At 32.8% G+C, this 15,415-nt stretch overlaps 1 protein-coding gene across 2 annotated transcripts in view; it reads right to left on the bottom strand.

Annotated features, from left to right (window-relative positions):
• Window positions 1–15,415, bottom strand: part of LOC143052568 (E3 ubiquitin-protein ligase MIB2-like) — a 43,863-nt gene that overhangs the window by 14,182 nt on the left and 14,266 nt on the right. For both annotated transcript variants that reach the window (XM_076225621.1, XM_076225622.1), the window contains exons 6-15: window positions 14,732–14,952; window positions 13,276–13,380; window positions 8,234–8,338; window positions 6,313–6,484; window positions 5,185–5,354; window positions 4,174–4,322; window positions 3,171–3,327; window positions 1,784–1,938; window positions 971–1,097; window positions 370–472 (exon numbers count right to left, since the gene is read on the bottom strand). In XM_076225621.1, coding sequence (XP_076081736.1) covers window positions 370–472; window positions 971–1,097; window positions 1,784–1,938; window positions 3,171–3,327; window positions 4,174–4,322; window positions 5,185–5,354; window positions 6,313–6,484; window positions 8,234–8,338; window positions 13,276–13,380; window positions 14,732–14,952 — 1,464 coding nt within the window. The remainder of the gene's footprint in view (window positions 1–369; window positions 473–970; window positions 1,098–1,783; window positions 1,939–3,170; window positions 3,328–4,173; window positions 4,323–5,184; window positions 5,355–6,312; window positions 6,485–8,233; window positions 8,339–13,275; window positions 13,381–14,731; window positions 14,953–15,415) is intronic.

Genomic DNA, 15,415 nt, shown 5'->3' with positions numbered 1-15,415 from the left:
GGACCTTAAAACACGTGTCAGATAAAGAATAGAGTAAAATTTAAGGAGGTAGACCTAGGTTAAGGGAGATAACTCTTTAAATCAATCAAGCGTTTGTAAAAGTCAAGTTCACCAATATATTTTAAGCATTTACCTGAAACAGATTGAAAATAATCTATGTAACCTAGAAGCTTAGAATATGTTTTTGAAAATGGTTGAAACAAACGTACTGATGATTTTAAGAGTTATTTCCCTTAACCTAGGTCTACCACCTTAATATGTTATCCATAATATTCCTTTTAATAGGTATATTTGATAATAAGTCAGTGCAAATTTTAAGGATATATTATTTATTTAAATGATTGGTGATAACAATAAAAGCGCACTTACCGTTTTCGATTAGCAGCTCAACCATTTCAAAATATGCTTCATGACATGCAACATGAAGAGGAGTTAACCCTTCTCCATTCTTAAGATTAATGTCTGTGACACCCTAAAGCATTATAAAAAAACAACTTATTATATGGTAAAAAAAACAATATCTTCATTTCTTATATTTCCATTAGTCGTACTTGTTTTAGGTACACATGTATATCAGATGGTGTATGTTGTTTAACAAAAATTAACATGTAGAAGAATTTTAAAATTATTGATTCAAATGATAAATGTTTACTTCATAAACAGTCATGACAGAGTAACTTCAACATGCATTGAGAATGGACACGAGAAATGTATCAAAGAAACAACAACCTAACCAAAGGACAGAAAAAAACCAGCCGAAGTCCACCAATGGGTCTTCAACACAGCGATAAAATCCCGCACCCGGGGGCAGACTCTCAGCTGGCACCTATACAAAATGTGTCTTAGTTCATTAAAACTCTAAAATATATAAATGAACTCAAATCAAAACATACGAAACATCTATTATCGTTATTAATCTCCTTCATTGATCCTTACGTTGTGGTATGAGCATTTAAAAACAAATGTTTACCTTTGTTAAAAGGGTTTCCGCAACATCTTGGTGATCATTAATAGCAGCAATATGCAGTGCCGAGAATCCATCTGTTTTCGTTGTTTTAGACAGCTCTGGGGATTTTTCTAACAGTTTTTCTGTCGCACTTTAAGATAGAATTTACCGTTAATATAGACAATCTGATCAATTTCTTTATTGTAGTTATTTATGTGGTATGATTGCCAATAAGACAACTCTCCACAAGAGACCAAATGACACAGAAATTAACAACTATAGGTCACCATACAGCCTTCAACCAAAAACAAATCCCATACCGCATAGTAGCTATAAAAGGCCCCGTAAAAAAATTAAACGAGAAAACTAAAGGCCTAGTATATTAATAAAATAATAAACGAAAAAAGAATATGTAAGACAGCAAAAAAAGACAACCACTGAATAACAGGCTCCTGATTTGGGACAGGCACTTACAGCATGTGGCACATTTACAATATTTAATGAAACTTGATATTTGCAAACAATATTTATATTTTTAAAAACTGATGAACTGGGTCCTGTAATAGTGACGTTCCTTTGGTATGGTAGTGAACCATCAACCCACCGTGATTTTTCAGTTTGTATTTATTTGAGAATCTGTTGTGGTCATAATTGTGAGATCATAAAGACGAACAGTTGTGTATGGATAAATACGTTATTGAGATTCCAACTCAAGTTAAATCAAACCGAGCAATTAGTTAAGTTTTTGCATCTTTATTAACCACATTTAAAGTATTATCAGGAGGTTATTTTAAGACACACAATAAAAAATATAAAACTTCACATTCTAGTACATACTTATCATTTCCCTTGAATGCAGCAAATATTAGTAGGTTAAAATCTTTGTTATTACGAAGTGTCAGGTCAATTGATGGAACAGCAAGTAATAACTCGACTGCTTTGTCGTTTCCTGCTGCAATAGCATCATGCAATGGTGTATCACCTTCGACATCCTAAAAATCAAATAACAAAATTATGGAACGAAATCCCTTAAAAAAAAACCCACATGTAACTACAAAATATCAGCTGATAAATCCATCATTTTATGGTAAAAATGCCAAATTCAAAAGTATTTATGACTCTGTTATTTTCGTCTGAACTATGGATCTTCAATGCTCTTTAGCTTCGTACGTGAAAGAAGTAATTGGTTAACAAGGATTTAAATCTGCAAACATGGCTATAAAAATACGTCGCGCTACCCCGTTTCGTATACCATAGCACAACAATTTCAAAACATGTTTTAAATAGTATAGTATCCATTTAAGAGTTAATAAAAATTAAAACACGAAATCTCACTAAAGAGGACACGTTAATTATTTGGTATACAAGTCACGAATTTCGTTTTCATAAGATTCATGAGTGGCTCACGAATCAAAATAGTTCAACAGTCAAACCAAAAACGAAGACCATATAAAAAAAACAAAAAACATTGAGACAAATACGCGTTTTGCCTTGGGAAAATAGTTAATTCTAAAGAAAATAAACATTTCAATGAAAACAACACCTCATTGTCAAAACGTTTATCACAAAATCAGCTAGAAACCTTAATATACAAAATGATCAGATATTTCATTATATGGAAATACCAAAGGATCAAACACATTTCATAGTTGGTAGAAAAAATTAACACAGCTCGACCAAACGAAAATAAACTTGTTAGTCTTAGAAACATGATTTCTTTTATTAGTTATAATTGGCTTTTTAACAAGCTGTCAGTTACTGCAAGTACTCTCAAATCGCCCTTTTTTGTTAAAAATGTACAAAGACCCTGCCACGTGAGGTTTGTGTTTTTGTTTGATGTTTTTTTTTTCTGTTTTGTATCGATCTGATGAGTTTTCTTATGTTGTGCTGTAACACCACTATCTGGGTAAGGGTGAGCTTGACGCTCAAAAACATGTTTAACTCTGCTACACCCTTTATTTCCCTGCTCAAAGTCAGGAGCCTGTAGTTCAGTGGCTGTCGTTGGTTCATGTCTATCATATTTGGTTTTTTTCAATAGTTTCGTTAGTTTTTCTCAATTGCTTCGTTTCATATTTTTCATGTCGATGCCCTTTTTTAGCAAACTAATTAAACGGTATGGGTATTTTTTTCTCATTTTTGAAGGCCGTATGGTCTCTAATAATTGCTTATATCATTTCCTCCACTTTTGAATTTGCAATCATACCACATAAAAGTGTAGACTTACCTGCTGATTAGGGTTAATACCCTTTTGTAGGGTAGCTCGTAGAAGCTCGTTCATTCCAAAGTAACTTGCGTGGTGCGCGACAGTGCGCTTTTGGCTCCCTATAACTTTGACAGATGCTCCTCGCTGCAGTATGTATAACGCAATTGCTTCTTTTTTCCTGAAATGGTTATTGTAAACTTTGAAAGTTACTTGAATTTGCTTTTAAATGTTTATTGAAGTGAATTTATCGCACTTATCTTGTGTACCTACATATTACACAAAGACTCCTTCCCAATTAAAATTTATAGGTCTATTGTAACATTGTAATGTGCCAATTCTAACATAACTGTACACGTTTTTCAGACACTTAGAAAATAAAATTTCATAATTTGTGTCATGTTAAAATGTAGACGTATCTAAATAAAATTCACATTGCAATTCAAAATATTGCACAAAAATCAACCACATATCATGTATATTGTATATTACAATTCTACTATTTGTTACCGATACTTTATTTATTATTTGTCTTGCTTGCAAGTCTATAATTATGTAATTGTTAATGTATAATTGTTATCCTTCTGTAGCACTATACATGTGCCTAAGTTGTAATAAAGTGTCTTGTCTATCTTTTAATATATAAAACTAATGCATACGCTTAACAATATATTGAAAGGTTGATTGTTTTGTGCTGTTGGATCCTAAAACGAATCCTTTACCGTTGTTTACAATAATAAAAGATGAGATGTAGAAAATGTCTTTGTTATCGGAATTTATGACGAATTTCTTTGGAAATGTTATTATTAAATTTACTATAAGATATTTTCTCTCTCAAGTTACCTCCTTTATATATCACTTTTTCCTATTTGTTAGCATACTTGTAGTCCCATATCTTCTGATAAAGTACACTGATGCATGGATTAGTCTGAGATTGTTGGTAAATTGACATCTGCAAATTTTATATCAGTGTTTGTTCATAACCTGCTGCAAATGTAGTGAGCGCCGTATTAGCATTTATACATACCCGGCTGCAGCTATGAGGAGCGCTGTATTACTGTCCTCAGAAAGAGTCTCCAGGTTTGCTCCGTTTTCTAATAATAGCTTGACTATAGACAAGTGTCCTCCGTGACTAGCAAACATCAAAGGTGTCAGTTCTTTGAACTTGCAGTTAACCTTTAAATTTTTTAACGTATTTAAATGATCGAATTTTAATTTCATTATTATTATGCTATATTTTTTTTTTATTTGTAGTAAATCTGTTGTCGACAAGGCTATAAATGTTTATAGTTTCTATGATTAGTATATAAATATTCATAACCATTTAATTATTATGCATTGTAACAAGCAAATGGGTACATGTGTAAAAACAAATATACAAGTATAATTTTTGTGGGCGTAAAACCGACTAGCACTACTGTATTTCAACTTGCCCCAAATTAAATTTCTTATTTTAGTATATTCCAAAAATAACTTTTGTCTTGTGCGGCGTTGAGAAATTTCAATTAAAAATAGACAAAAGTTTTATTTCCTCATTTTAAAAAGACCGACAAGATTTTACGTCTTATTGTCTTATGATTTTTCTTGTGAATTCGACAAATTAAATCTATAAAACTCGTTAATCAAACGAACAGTTTGTAAAGACAACATAGAACAGTTTTTATGGCTGGACAGTAGATATTTATGGATATGAAGATGACCTACAGTTAAACTATTAGTTCTTGATAAGAAAGTCATCTTTGAATCTGCTTTCAAATCAGTTGTTTCTTTTTTTTAATCTAATGTTAGACATGGTTTGCTTTATTTCAGTACAGTAAATGTAAACGGTTTTTTTAATGATATCACAATGTGTCACCACGAGGGACTGAAGCATTCCTGGTATTAAAAAGCTGCGATTATCCCAAATATTAAACAGAATTTAATTGGCACCAAGGACTATATTACGTTCTTTGTTTCGTGTTGTTCTCATTTTATTTTGTTGTCATTGTGTAGTCTGTCTACTAGGTTTAGGTTTATCTTCATCCAATGAAACTATTACCAAATCTTTCTTCAATTTGATATATTGCTGAACAGAAGCTATATCGCCTTTTACTACAGCTTGCACCATCTGCTCTGGTCCAATAGTTTGCATCCTTTGTTGATGACCCAGGATTACCATGTGTGCAACAAGTCTCGCGAGGCTGTCTGATAAGTCATTTCTTGTACTTTCTGATATAAGCAAAGGTTTAGTAATTTATTTAAAAAATGAGAATAATACCACTTAAATAAAAAGAAAGTCACAGTTACAGTCATCATTTTATAATAAGACAAACTAACCATATTTGTATAGAGCTAACCACATAATATAGTCTTACAGTATCAAACTGTTAGAAATAAATTGTTTTGCCTGTAAACTGTTAAGTCATGGACTTTATTCCATGATGATTTCAACTTACCAATCTACAAGTTCCCATTTCAACATAGACACATACCCTTTATCGAATAATATATCAGTAGATACGTGTATCTCGTGCATTTTAACCTCACACTACGTTCATCAGCAGGGATGTGTTGTTTACACAAAAACCAATCAAAAGAATTATGAAAAGAACGACAAAAAATCGAAATGTTTTACGGTCATTATAAGGCAAAAAAATATATGTATGTTTCTTATTTCCCTACCTACCCTATAGTTTAAGCTTAGAAATAGCCTACCTTAAAGTTTTCTTTGTCATTTTTCAATTAGCACTGTTAAAATAAGAAATGTCTCTCCCATAGACTCGATGTAAACACAATTGTAAAATTAAAAAAAAATCAATACCTATCTACCCTATTTTTTATAAAGATGTAATAGGGAACACATATATTTGGCCTTACGATAGTTGTAACTGAACCATTCTTATGTGTCTCAAATCATCAGCAGTATTAAATCTTAATATATGAGAAATCTTTTTTGTCCCATTGCTGATTGGGAATTCTTGACTAAATGTGTATTCACATGGCGGTCAATGAATGCTTAACAAGGGACGTTTACGCTATCGACGCATCCAGTCTTGGCTTGTTCCTTTGTGAGTTAATACGATTCCCTAAACGTTTGTGTTTGTAACTTTGATTTACTTCATATTTGATTCGTGAGATTTGAAAATCGACAAACAACTGTTGCATTATTTAATGATTTTATGAAAACCTTCTCTCGCTTTTGGTTTCATTTGGGTCTGTACCAATTCCAGAGTATGGACCTTTTGACCTGGTGCAGGAATAAGGCAGGCAGGACTATAGACCCAAACTTGCTGTCCAAACTGTACAACAACGTCACCATCGCTATCTACTTTCTCAACTTTTCCTATTTTCCCACATGCCTATAACAATTGAATTTGTATTTATTGTCGTTTCTATTTTTCTTAATGATACAAATTATCTAACTATATAGGATTGTTGTTCAAATTCTTGCATATGAAGAAAAATGCAATGAAACAAAAATCTAAAAAACTATAAATTACATTCGCAAAAAAGTTTAATACAAATATCGAACTCCACAGGTGATTTGAAAAAGGTAAGTTCATTGAAACTGACAAAATCAAATGATAGACTCTTTCAACCAAAAGACAGAAAGAATGGAAAACAACTATTATATTTCTGCCTTGGATAGACTTAGTCCTGGTTTATCGCTAGCTCAACCTCCCCGTTGTATGACAGTTGTCTTTATACAAATGACACGATTGGATAAGCAACACAAACAAACAAATGTGACAATAATTGGGATCCAACACTGAGTAAACTCACATCAGAAATATACAACACAACTGAATAACATTTCAAATAAACATACAAAGATATCTAAAAGAGTGGCGAAAATACCAGAGGGACATGCAAACTCATAGATCGATTATAAACTTAAAAGGCCACGGCTCAAAAATATAAAAAAAAAACAGCTTCGGTGTGAGCCAAGGCTTCGTGTTGAAGATCGTACTTTGACCTATAATGGTTTACGTTTACAAATTGTGACTTGGATGGAGAGTTGTATCATTGGCACCCATACAACATCTTCTTATATCTAAATGAAAGTACACAAGACACAATATAGAAAACTAAAGACTAAGCAACACGAACCCCACCAAAAACAGGGGTGATCTCAGTTGCTCCGGAAGGGTAAGCAGATCCTGCTCCTCGTGTGTACCCGTCGTGTTGCTCATGATCTTACAAAACCAGTAAATAGTCTAATTCGGTGGGTCACATTCGTGAAAAGGGAACAGGACTGTAGTTCCAACATAAGGAACATATCCGATAATATCTGTGAAACGGATATTCCATAACGGTCAACAAACTCTTGAAGGTGTCTGTAAAATTTACAAAGGGATGCGAACAAATACGCTTACAAAAAATGTTTCAGTTGACAGTATATACAGTTTTTGTTTACACTTTTTTGATACAGTACAAATTAATTTAAAAATACTTACCAGGGTAATCAGCACTATACTTGTAACACTAGTAATTTTAACATTAATGTGTACTCTGTTGTAAGGAGTTATGTTATGCCATCTTTCTGTCTTGTTTATTTTTAAGGTTTAAAATCATCATTATATCTACTCATCAGTCTTAAGTAAAACATATGAATGAATGAATAATTCTTCCGTTAGTTAATGGACATCAATTTAGATAAAAAGACTTTTAGAATAGACCACAATTGAGGACAAGTGTCTTTAAATCCCAAATTACGCCGAGTCAAGAAAAGATGCGACTCTAACAGATATTCAATCTACATCTTATCTCAACAAGACAAAGCAAATCAAAATATGAATATGTGTTAAATTCAAGAGCATCGTACTAATAAAACGTGTAGTCCTGGAGCTAAAACAGAGATCACTGACATGCAGTTCCATTATTATTGTAGACCATATACATACATAAAACAGAGTTTTAAAGCTGAAGAGATTATTTGCGTTCTGTAAGAAATAGACAGAACATACCAAATTGATATTCAACCTTTGAAACGGAATCTAACAATAAACCACTGATGAATATATCAACAGGTCAAATGAATTTCCAACTTATGGAAATACATACATATAAATAAACTCACTAATGGTGAGAAATATTTCATGATATACCTTTTTCATGGCATCTTCCCATCCACCGTGACCTCTCTGCAACAATTCAACGACTTTTTCACCTGGTAGTATCTTAACTGTGTCCCCTTGCTTGACATTATAAACCTTTAAATACATTTATTTCATTAAACTTGTGTTTTCCTCTTCATGTATGTACATACTGTGATGCACATTTTTTTTTTTATATATATATTCATTTTCCTCTTCATTAACGCTGTAATTTGCATATATGACCCCAAAAAGCCAGTTAGTCTTTTAAGAACGTGTCTACGTTAGGATATATACTTTTAATATTTTCTTGAATGATACTTTGTGTCAAGTTGCTGATCATATAATTATTCAAATGATAATACGTTGTCATTAATCATATTCAAATATAAACACTGTTATAATACCATTGCATTATTTAGTTACTGTCAAAACATGTGAAGACCAACCCTGATAACACTACTGGAGCAATGCCCCGTAGATTGGCCATGGAAATGTCCGTAAAAATGCTTGTGATTTTCACAGTGCTTGTCACGGTTAAATTACGGTGGGCCATGAAACTAATCCGTGATAATGCCGTGGAATGACTGTCGTGAAAAGGCTGTGAAAAAATTGTGAAAAGGCCGTGAAGAGATGCCACCTGAAAACTTGGGCGAAAAGACCGTAGAAACCCTGTGAACAAAAATTGTACACCGTGAAAAAGTCGTGATAATGCATTATGTGCCCATTGTGAAAAGACCGGAAAATGTAGTACATTATGCCTAGATTTGTCGTGAAAAGGCCGTGAAGAGGTGCCAACTGAAAAATTGGGTAACGAGAACGTAAAAACCCTTGTGAAAAACAAAAAATGTACACAGTGAAAAAGTCGTGATAAATTATGTGCCCATTGTGAAAAGACCGTGAAATGTGCATGTATTACTGTGATAAACAGCCATTCACTGATTGTGAAAACTCCTGTGAAATGTTAAATGTATTTTTCAGGCCATAATTTAACAAAAAATTTAAATGCTGTTTCAATCAAGTGAAGTGAAATGCCTGAAAACCTAGTGTAAACATCTAGACAACTTATATAAGTACAATGCAAGCTTAAGTGAGACTATGAAAAACCATATTAAAATGCTGTATAGTTTTAATAATTGTGACAAAGAATAAAAATATTAATTTTAATAGAACATTATGTAAAGAAAACATAAAGGCACACAAATCTCAATGTGATTAAGTAGCTAAAGTCAGCTGTAACATGTATTGTATAAATGTTGTACATCTCTTGAGTCAGATTTTACCACTTCAGCAATATTTGTCTAATGTAATCCTTCACTTCACTGCCCTTTTGAATAACTATTCCAGAAAAAACATTTTATAGAAGTTCTTATTAATTCCAAGGAAATACTTTTAACTGAAAAGCTCTTCTTTCCAACTGAATTCCTGAACTATTTCATATAAAGACTGCTATATTCTTTTGCTCTTCATTCCTAGAATAAATAAAGAAAAAATACATATTTAATACATGTATATGAAAAAAACTATTTATATATTCAAATTAATTTCTGGCATTTATGTACATATATATACTTTAAACAGCTACAATATTATTCCATGCAATACAGGACTTCACGGCTAATGACCCTATATTGAATAGGGGCAGATTGTCATACTGGAGGTGCAAATGGTATGAAAAATACTAAAAAACATCATTGAAACAGAACAGCCACTTGGAAACAAGCATCGGTTTTCCCACATTTCCTTACCATTTACCAGAAAATGTGCCCCTATCCAATATGGCATCATTAGTTAACGAAGTTCTGTATTGTCAACTTATATTTTTTTTATAGATTTTTTTAAAGACTAAAGACACTTTTATGACAGACTATAAAATTTAAATGTTTCTTTGAAGTGATAATATGTATGGCTTAAGCCAAATTTGTCTAGACTAAGTGGCTTTAATGAGTCACAGCTATTTATTTTACAGGGGGGTCAGGGGCGTAGCAACTTTTACTGCAGATACATTCGCCGTACTAATTAATTTTTTAACACCTCATTGCCATACTAATTATTCTTATGATATGGCTCAAACCCTTCTAGAAAGGACATTTTGCCGTAAACATATTAAATACTTTCCCTGCTACGCCTCTGATTAATACCTTTTGAACTCTGTGTCCCGACGGCCAAGTCAGAAAATACTTAATAGTCTTAAATAGCTCCCGACACATTCAAAGGGGGTTGCGCCTCTGATTATCAGAGTGAACTCCATTCCAGAGATACTTATTGCTTTTATAATCATTTCCAATTATCTATGTCTACTTAGTGTACTGTACATCAATGTCATTTTTTTATGTGGCCAGTGTGGGGGAAAAGGACCACCCCTTTTTTTCCCCAAATACATAAACAAAACAAAACCGTAATCGTATTTAAAGGATCCGGTAAGTTTTAGAAAACATTAACCGAAATGATTAAAGGAAATAAGTGCAACAGACTTAAATATAGGTGAATATATCTCATGCATGTTTGTGCGGTTTCTGCAAATTCAGTGAAAATCAGTTCAATGGAAACGCTCACAAATGTCATCTACATTTTGGTGATATGGTGCATAAAAGAATAAAATATTAAAAACTTATTAACTTACCTCAAACTTGCTGTCACTCGTCGTGCATCTATACAGTAAATATTAATCGACCTTCGGCGTCTTTCAAATTTACAACATTGCGGAAATGATCCATCGAACTAAAGATACAGGATACTACAGATACAGTTAAGTCGGCCTCATATCTTGACTTACATCTAGAAATTGACAATGAGGGTCGGTTGAAAACAAAACTTTACGACAAAAGATATGATTTCAGCTTTCCAATTGTGAACTTTCCATTTCTAAGTAGCAACATTCCAGCAGCACCTGCATACGGGGTATATATCTCCCAATTGATACGATATTCCCGTGCCTGCATTTCCTATCATGATTTTCTTGATAGAGGGTTGCTGCTCACAAGGAAGCTATTAAACCAAGAGTTCCAAATGGTGAAGTTGACCGTTATAGAATAACCGTTTCACAAATGATATCGGATATGTTCCTTACGTCGTAACTACAATCCCCTTCCATTTCATGAATATGACCTACCAAATTATAATTTTTACCGGATTTGTTATCACATAAGCAACACGACGGGTGCCACATGTGGAGCAGGATCTGCTTACCCTTCCGGAGCACCTGAGATCATCCCTAGTTTTTGGTGGGGTTCGTGTTGTTTATTCTTTAGTTTTCTATGTTGTGTCATGTGTACTATTGTTTGTCTGTTTGTCTTTTTCATTTTTAGCCATGGCGTTGTCAGTTTATTTTAGATTTATGAGTTTGGCTGTCCCTTTGGTATCTTTCGTCCCTCTTTTACAATTACTCGAAAAGAAATACGAATCCGGATACGGCCTGATATTCCCAGAAGTTCTCGTTTTTACATGTTTCGGTCCCAATTAAAATTAATCTGTTTACATTGTTTATAATAATGTACAGACGAGAAGCAAAATACTTTTCTTTAAATAAAAAATATTTATTGGCACAAATTCATTAATTATAACAATGAATGGTTCCATTTAAAAGTCAGTCCTGTACAGTAGTATTGCATATAACATGACTTTTTTGTATAATAATATTTAAACAGACATATATTTATAATGAAAAGTTTATAGGATATTTAGAAAAATGTGAGTGGAAATAATAAGACCATATTACAATAATCACATGGGATGTTTTAAAACTGAATTAGGACAAAAAAAATTTACATGAAAAAATATCACGGGCTTTTCACTGGTTTCAGCAACCAGTGAAAAGGCCGTGATATATTTTTATTAAGCATGAAAGGACAATTTATCACGGCCTTTTCACGGGATATCGAAATTTCACGGTCTTTTTCTAACATCAAATATTTTTCACGGCCTTTAGAAATTTTTACAAAAGTCACGGGGTATTTTCACGGGGTTTTCATGGCCCTGTGATATTTCAAGGCATATTCATGGGCTGTTGTTACGATAGTGTAAGTTTCAAGCAAAAACCATTGACAAGAAGACTAAAAATTAGATGGAAATTTTAAACATTGAGAAAAAGAAATTTAGTCATTGGTTACCAACACCACTGTGATGTTCATATCTTTAACATTTGCAAAACAAATATCATGACAGTAAGCAGAAGTCATGGATAGGTAAACATCTCACAAAATTAGTTAGACTTACCATTATTATTCATTATAAATACTATCACATTTTAACGACTGTCAGACAGTGTACCACTTACCAATAGCCTAATTCAGAATTACCAAGTAAAACATTGAAAGCGATATGTATAATAGTTAATTAAATTTATTTATATGAAAGTTTAGCAATTATAAACTGAAGCGTCTCCTTCAGAAAAGACTACAAAGCTGATATTCGTGGGGTAAAGACAACTATTCATGTACTGCACCCATTGCATACCAAACTTGGAACTGACGTGACGATAAAATAAGGGAAGACATATCTTTCTTCAAATCTAAAATTTAGGTTATGGATTTAAGGTAGCGCGTGTCAGTGTTCCTCCTTAAAATGATACATGTAGTGAGTTGTCGAACTTATTTTTATTTGTATATACTCTATAATTTATATTTTTTGCTTTTTTTTTTTAAATATAGACATACTTCAACATATTTTAGTGCTTATTTGTTATTGCATGAATATCCGTTTGTCTGCATTTTACATTTGTTATTATATGCTTTGCATTGCTGATTATTTGCTATACATGTATGTGCTTTGATAGAAATGGTAATGCTTTATATGTATTTTAATGTGTAAGTGTCGTTTAGTACTTACAATGCAGTTTGAGCGTCTGATTTGTGCTGTTTACAACTTGAGCTCTAAGAGTTGATGACTTTAACTCTGATACGAAGAACATAAAAAAGCAATTGCACTATGGTTGTGTGTGAGGACTTTTTGGCATAAATATACACAACATTTCGTATCCATTAAGTACTGGAATATAATTTATACTTTAAAAAATGAATTGTATAATTGTGTACTAATTTATTTACTTAACTCACTTTCCTAACAGCACCTTGATAAAACTGCCATGAAATTCCATCGTACTGGACTTCAATGATGTCGTTAGATTCTATCTGTTTTACTATACCAATCTTTCCAATACACTGGAAAACAAATTTTAGTACAACAATATTGCTTTTGTTGGAACTTGTAAGACTTTATATATAATTCAGAATGGAATTAGAAAATATGTCAAATAGACAACAACCCGACCAATGCATAAAACACCCGAAGGCCATCAATGTGTCTTCAACACAGCAAGAAATATCCCGCACCCTGAGGCGGGCTTCAGCTGGCCAATAAACACAAATGTGTAAAGGTATGATGAAAATGGATGTCATACTAAACTTCAAAATATATTAATGAACTAAAATTTTAAACAAATACAAGGCCAGAGGCTTCTGACTTGGGATAGCATAAAAAATGCGACGAGGTTAAATATGTTTTGTGATATTTTCACCCTACTCCTATACCTTGCCAATGTAAAATAAACAAACACACATCAATACGTTGATTTCGTTATAAGTGTTAGCCTTTCTAAACAAATGTGACCAGACAAACATTAAAATCTGTATAATGACCCAAGTTTTTATTAGATGATGTGTTGTTTGGTTGCTGTCATATATATTTTTAAATTAGTAGTTAATTCAGGGGCGTAGCTGCCGTTAGGCACTTTAGGCACGTGCCTACACATAATTTTTTCAGAAATATTTTTTTTTATCAAAAAAAATAATAATAAACAACGTTATATATATATATATATATGTAGATGAACTCCAGTGAAGTTGTCACAACTCGAATGTCATGTGTACACTAGTCTCTCGTCCTTAGTGAATGGAATATTGGATAGAATTGAATGTTTTTATGTGTGTACCTTATATAGAAACTATAAACTAGAACTTTGGTTCAGATCATTTCAATTCTATCAATAAAAGCTTGAATGAACCTCAGCTTAGACACATGAATTTTTAAGTAGTTTTTGTTAGTTTTCAACTAGCCTTCCACTTTGTCTTCACCCAACTTGCAAATGTTTGTCGTCCGTTTGGTTGTGCAGGATGCATAAATACGTAGTCACGTCTGGTCAGAATGGGGACATTTAATCTTAAGCCTAGTTGTAGAGAGAATCCCACTCTTTGAGGAGTTCGTAGTTGGTCTACTGAAAGGCAAAGTTTCTGCTCCTATCCAATAGTCCCTCATTTTCCAATGCATGGCATTTTCAAATTTCCAGACCTTCGTCCTGTACAACACCTATTACAGGACTAAGTTCCCTGTTGTGTTTATTGTAAATAATCAAATTTTTTTTGTTCTAAACTTGCATAAATATTTTACACTGGATGTTTAGAAATCAATCTATCAACTAGCTTCCAGTAGTTTTGAGTACTGGCTCTAAGATCTACTAGTAATGACCACAATTATTCATTACCATGATTTTTCGTTCTACTTTTATATACTAACTTCAGTCATGCGCATACTCCATCCTCCTTTTCCGCGTTGAACTTCTTTTAGTTCTTCTGAAGGAATAAATACGCATACACGATCGCCCACATGTAAGACGGAATCAAGACCTGGGTTGTCAGCCTCATCTAAATTTTTCTCCAAAAAACCAATTTCTTCTTCTTTTGGCTTTGGTTTGTCGCCTATAAAACTGTATTCTCTTGTTAACCTTTGTGATGAATCTGCAAGTACATCATTCAAAAAACAAACTGCTGACTGGCTGTCATACAGTGTTGTTATAAAGATTACTCAACATGATCTTGATTTATTTGCCACAAAGTCCTCTTTTTCTATCAAATGCAATGAAACAGTAAAAAGTAATGCTTTGCATCAAGTTTCCCCTTGGAACATGCACTAAATGGCCTATCTCTATTATTTATTATATCTTTAGTTTTGATACAATTGAGGTTTGAAAAATTCGTACAAAAATGGCTACAGAAGGGTACATAAACCTTAAGCACGTCAAAAGAGTGCCATGACTGCATGATCCAGCATGCATTTTGTATCACTCAGTTTATAGAAATAATACTTTATTCGTGTTGTGCGCCTTTCTGGATTAATCTTCATCGGTAATGTTTAAAAGAAAAGTGTGAAAAGCCAGGAAATTATAAATACAAGAAACTTTAGTATAAACAATATCACTTC

This window comes from Mytilus galloprovincialis, chromosome 11, assembly GCF_965363235.1.
Source record: "Mytilus galloprovincialis chromosome 11, xbMytGall1.hap1.1, whole genome shotgun sequence".
Taxonomy (NCBI): Eukaryota; Metazoa; Mollusca; class Bivalvia; order Mytilida; family Mytilidae; genus Mytilus; species Mytilus galloprovincialis.
This window is presented reverse-complemented; position numbering and strand designations above follow the sequence as displayed.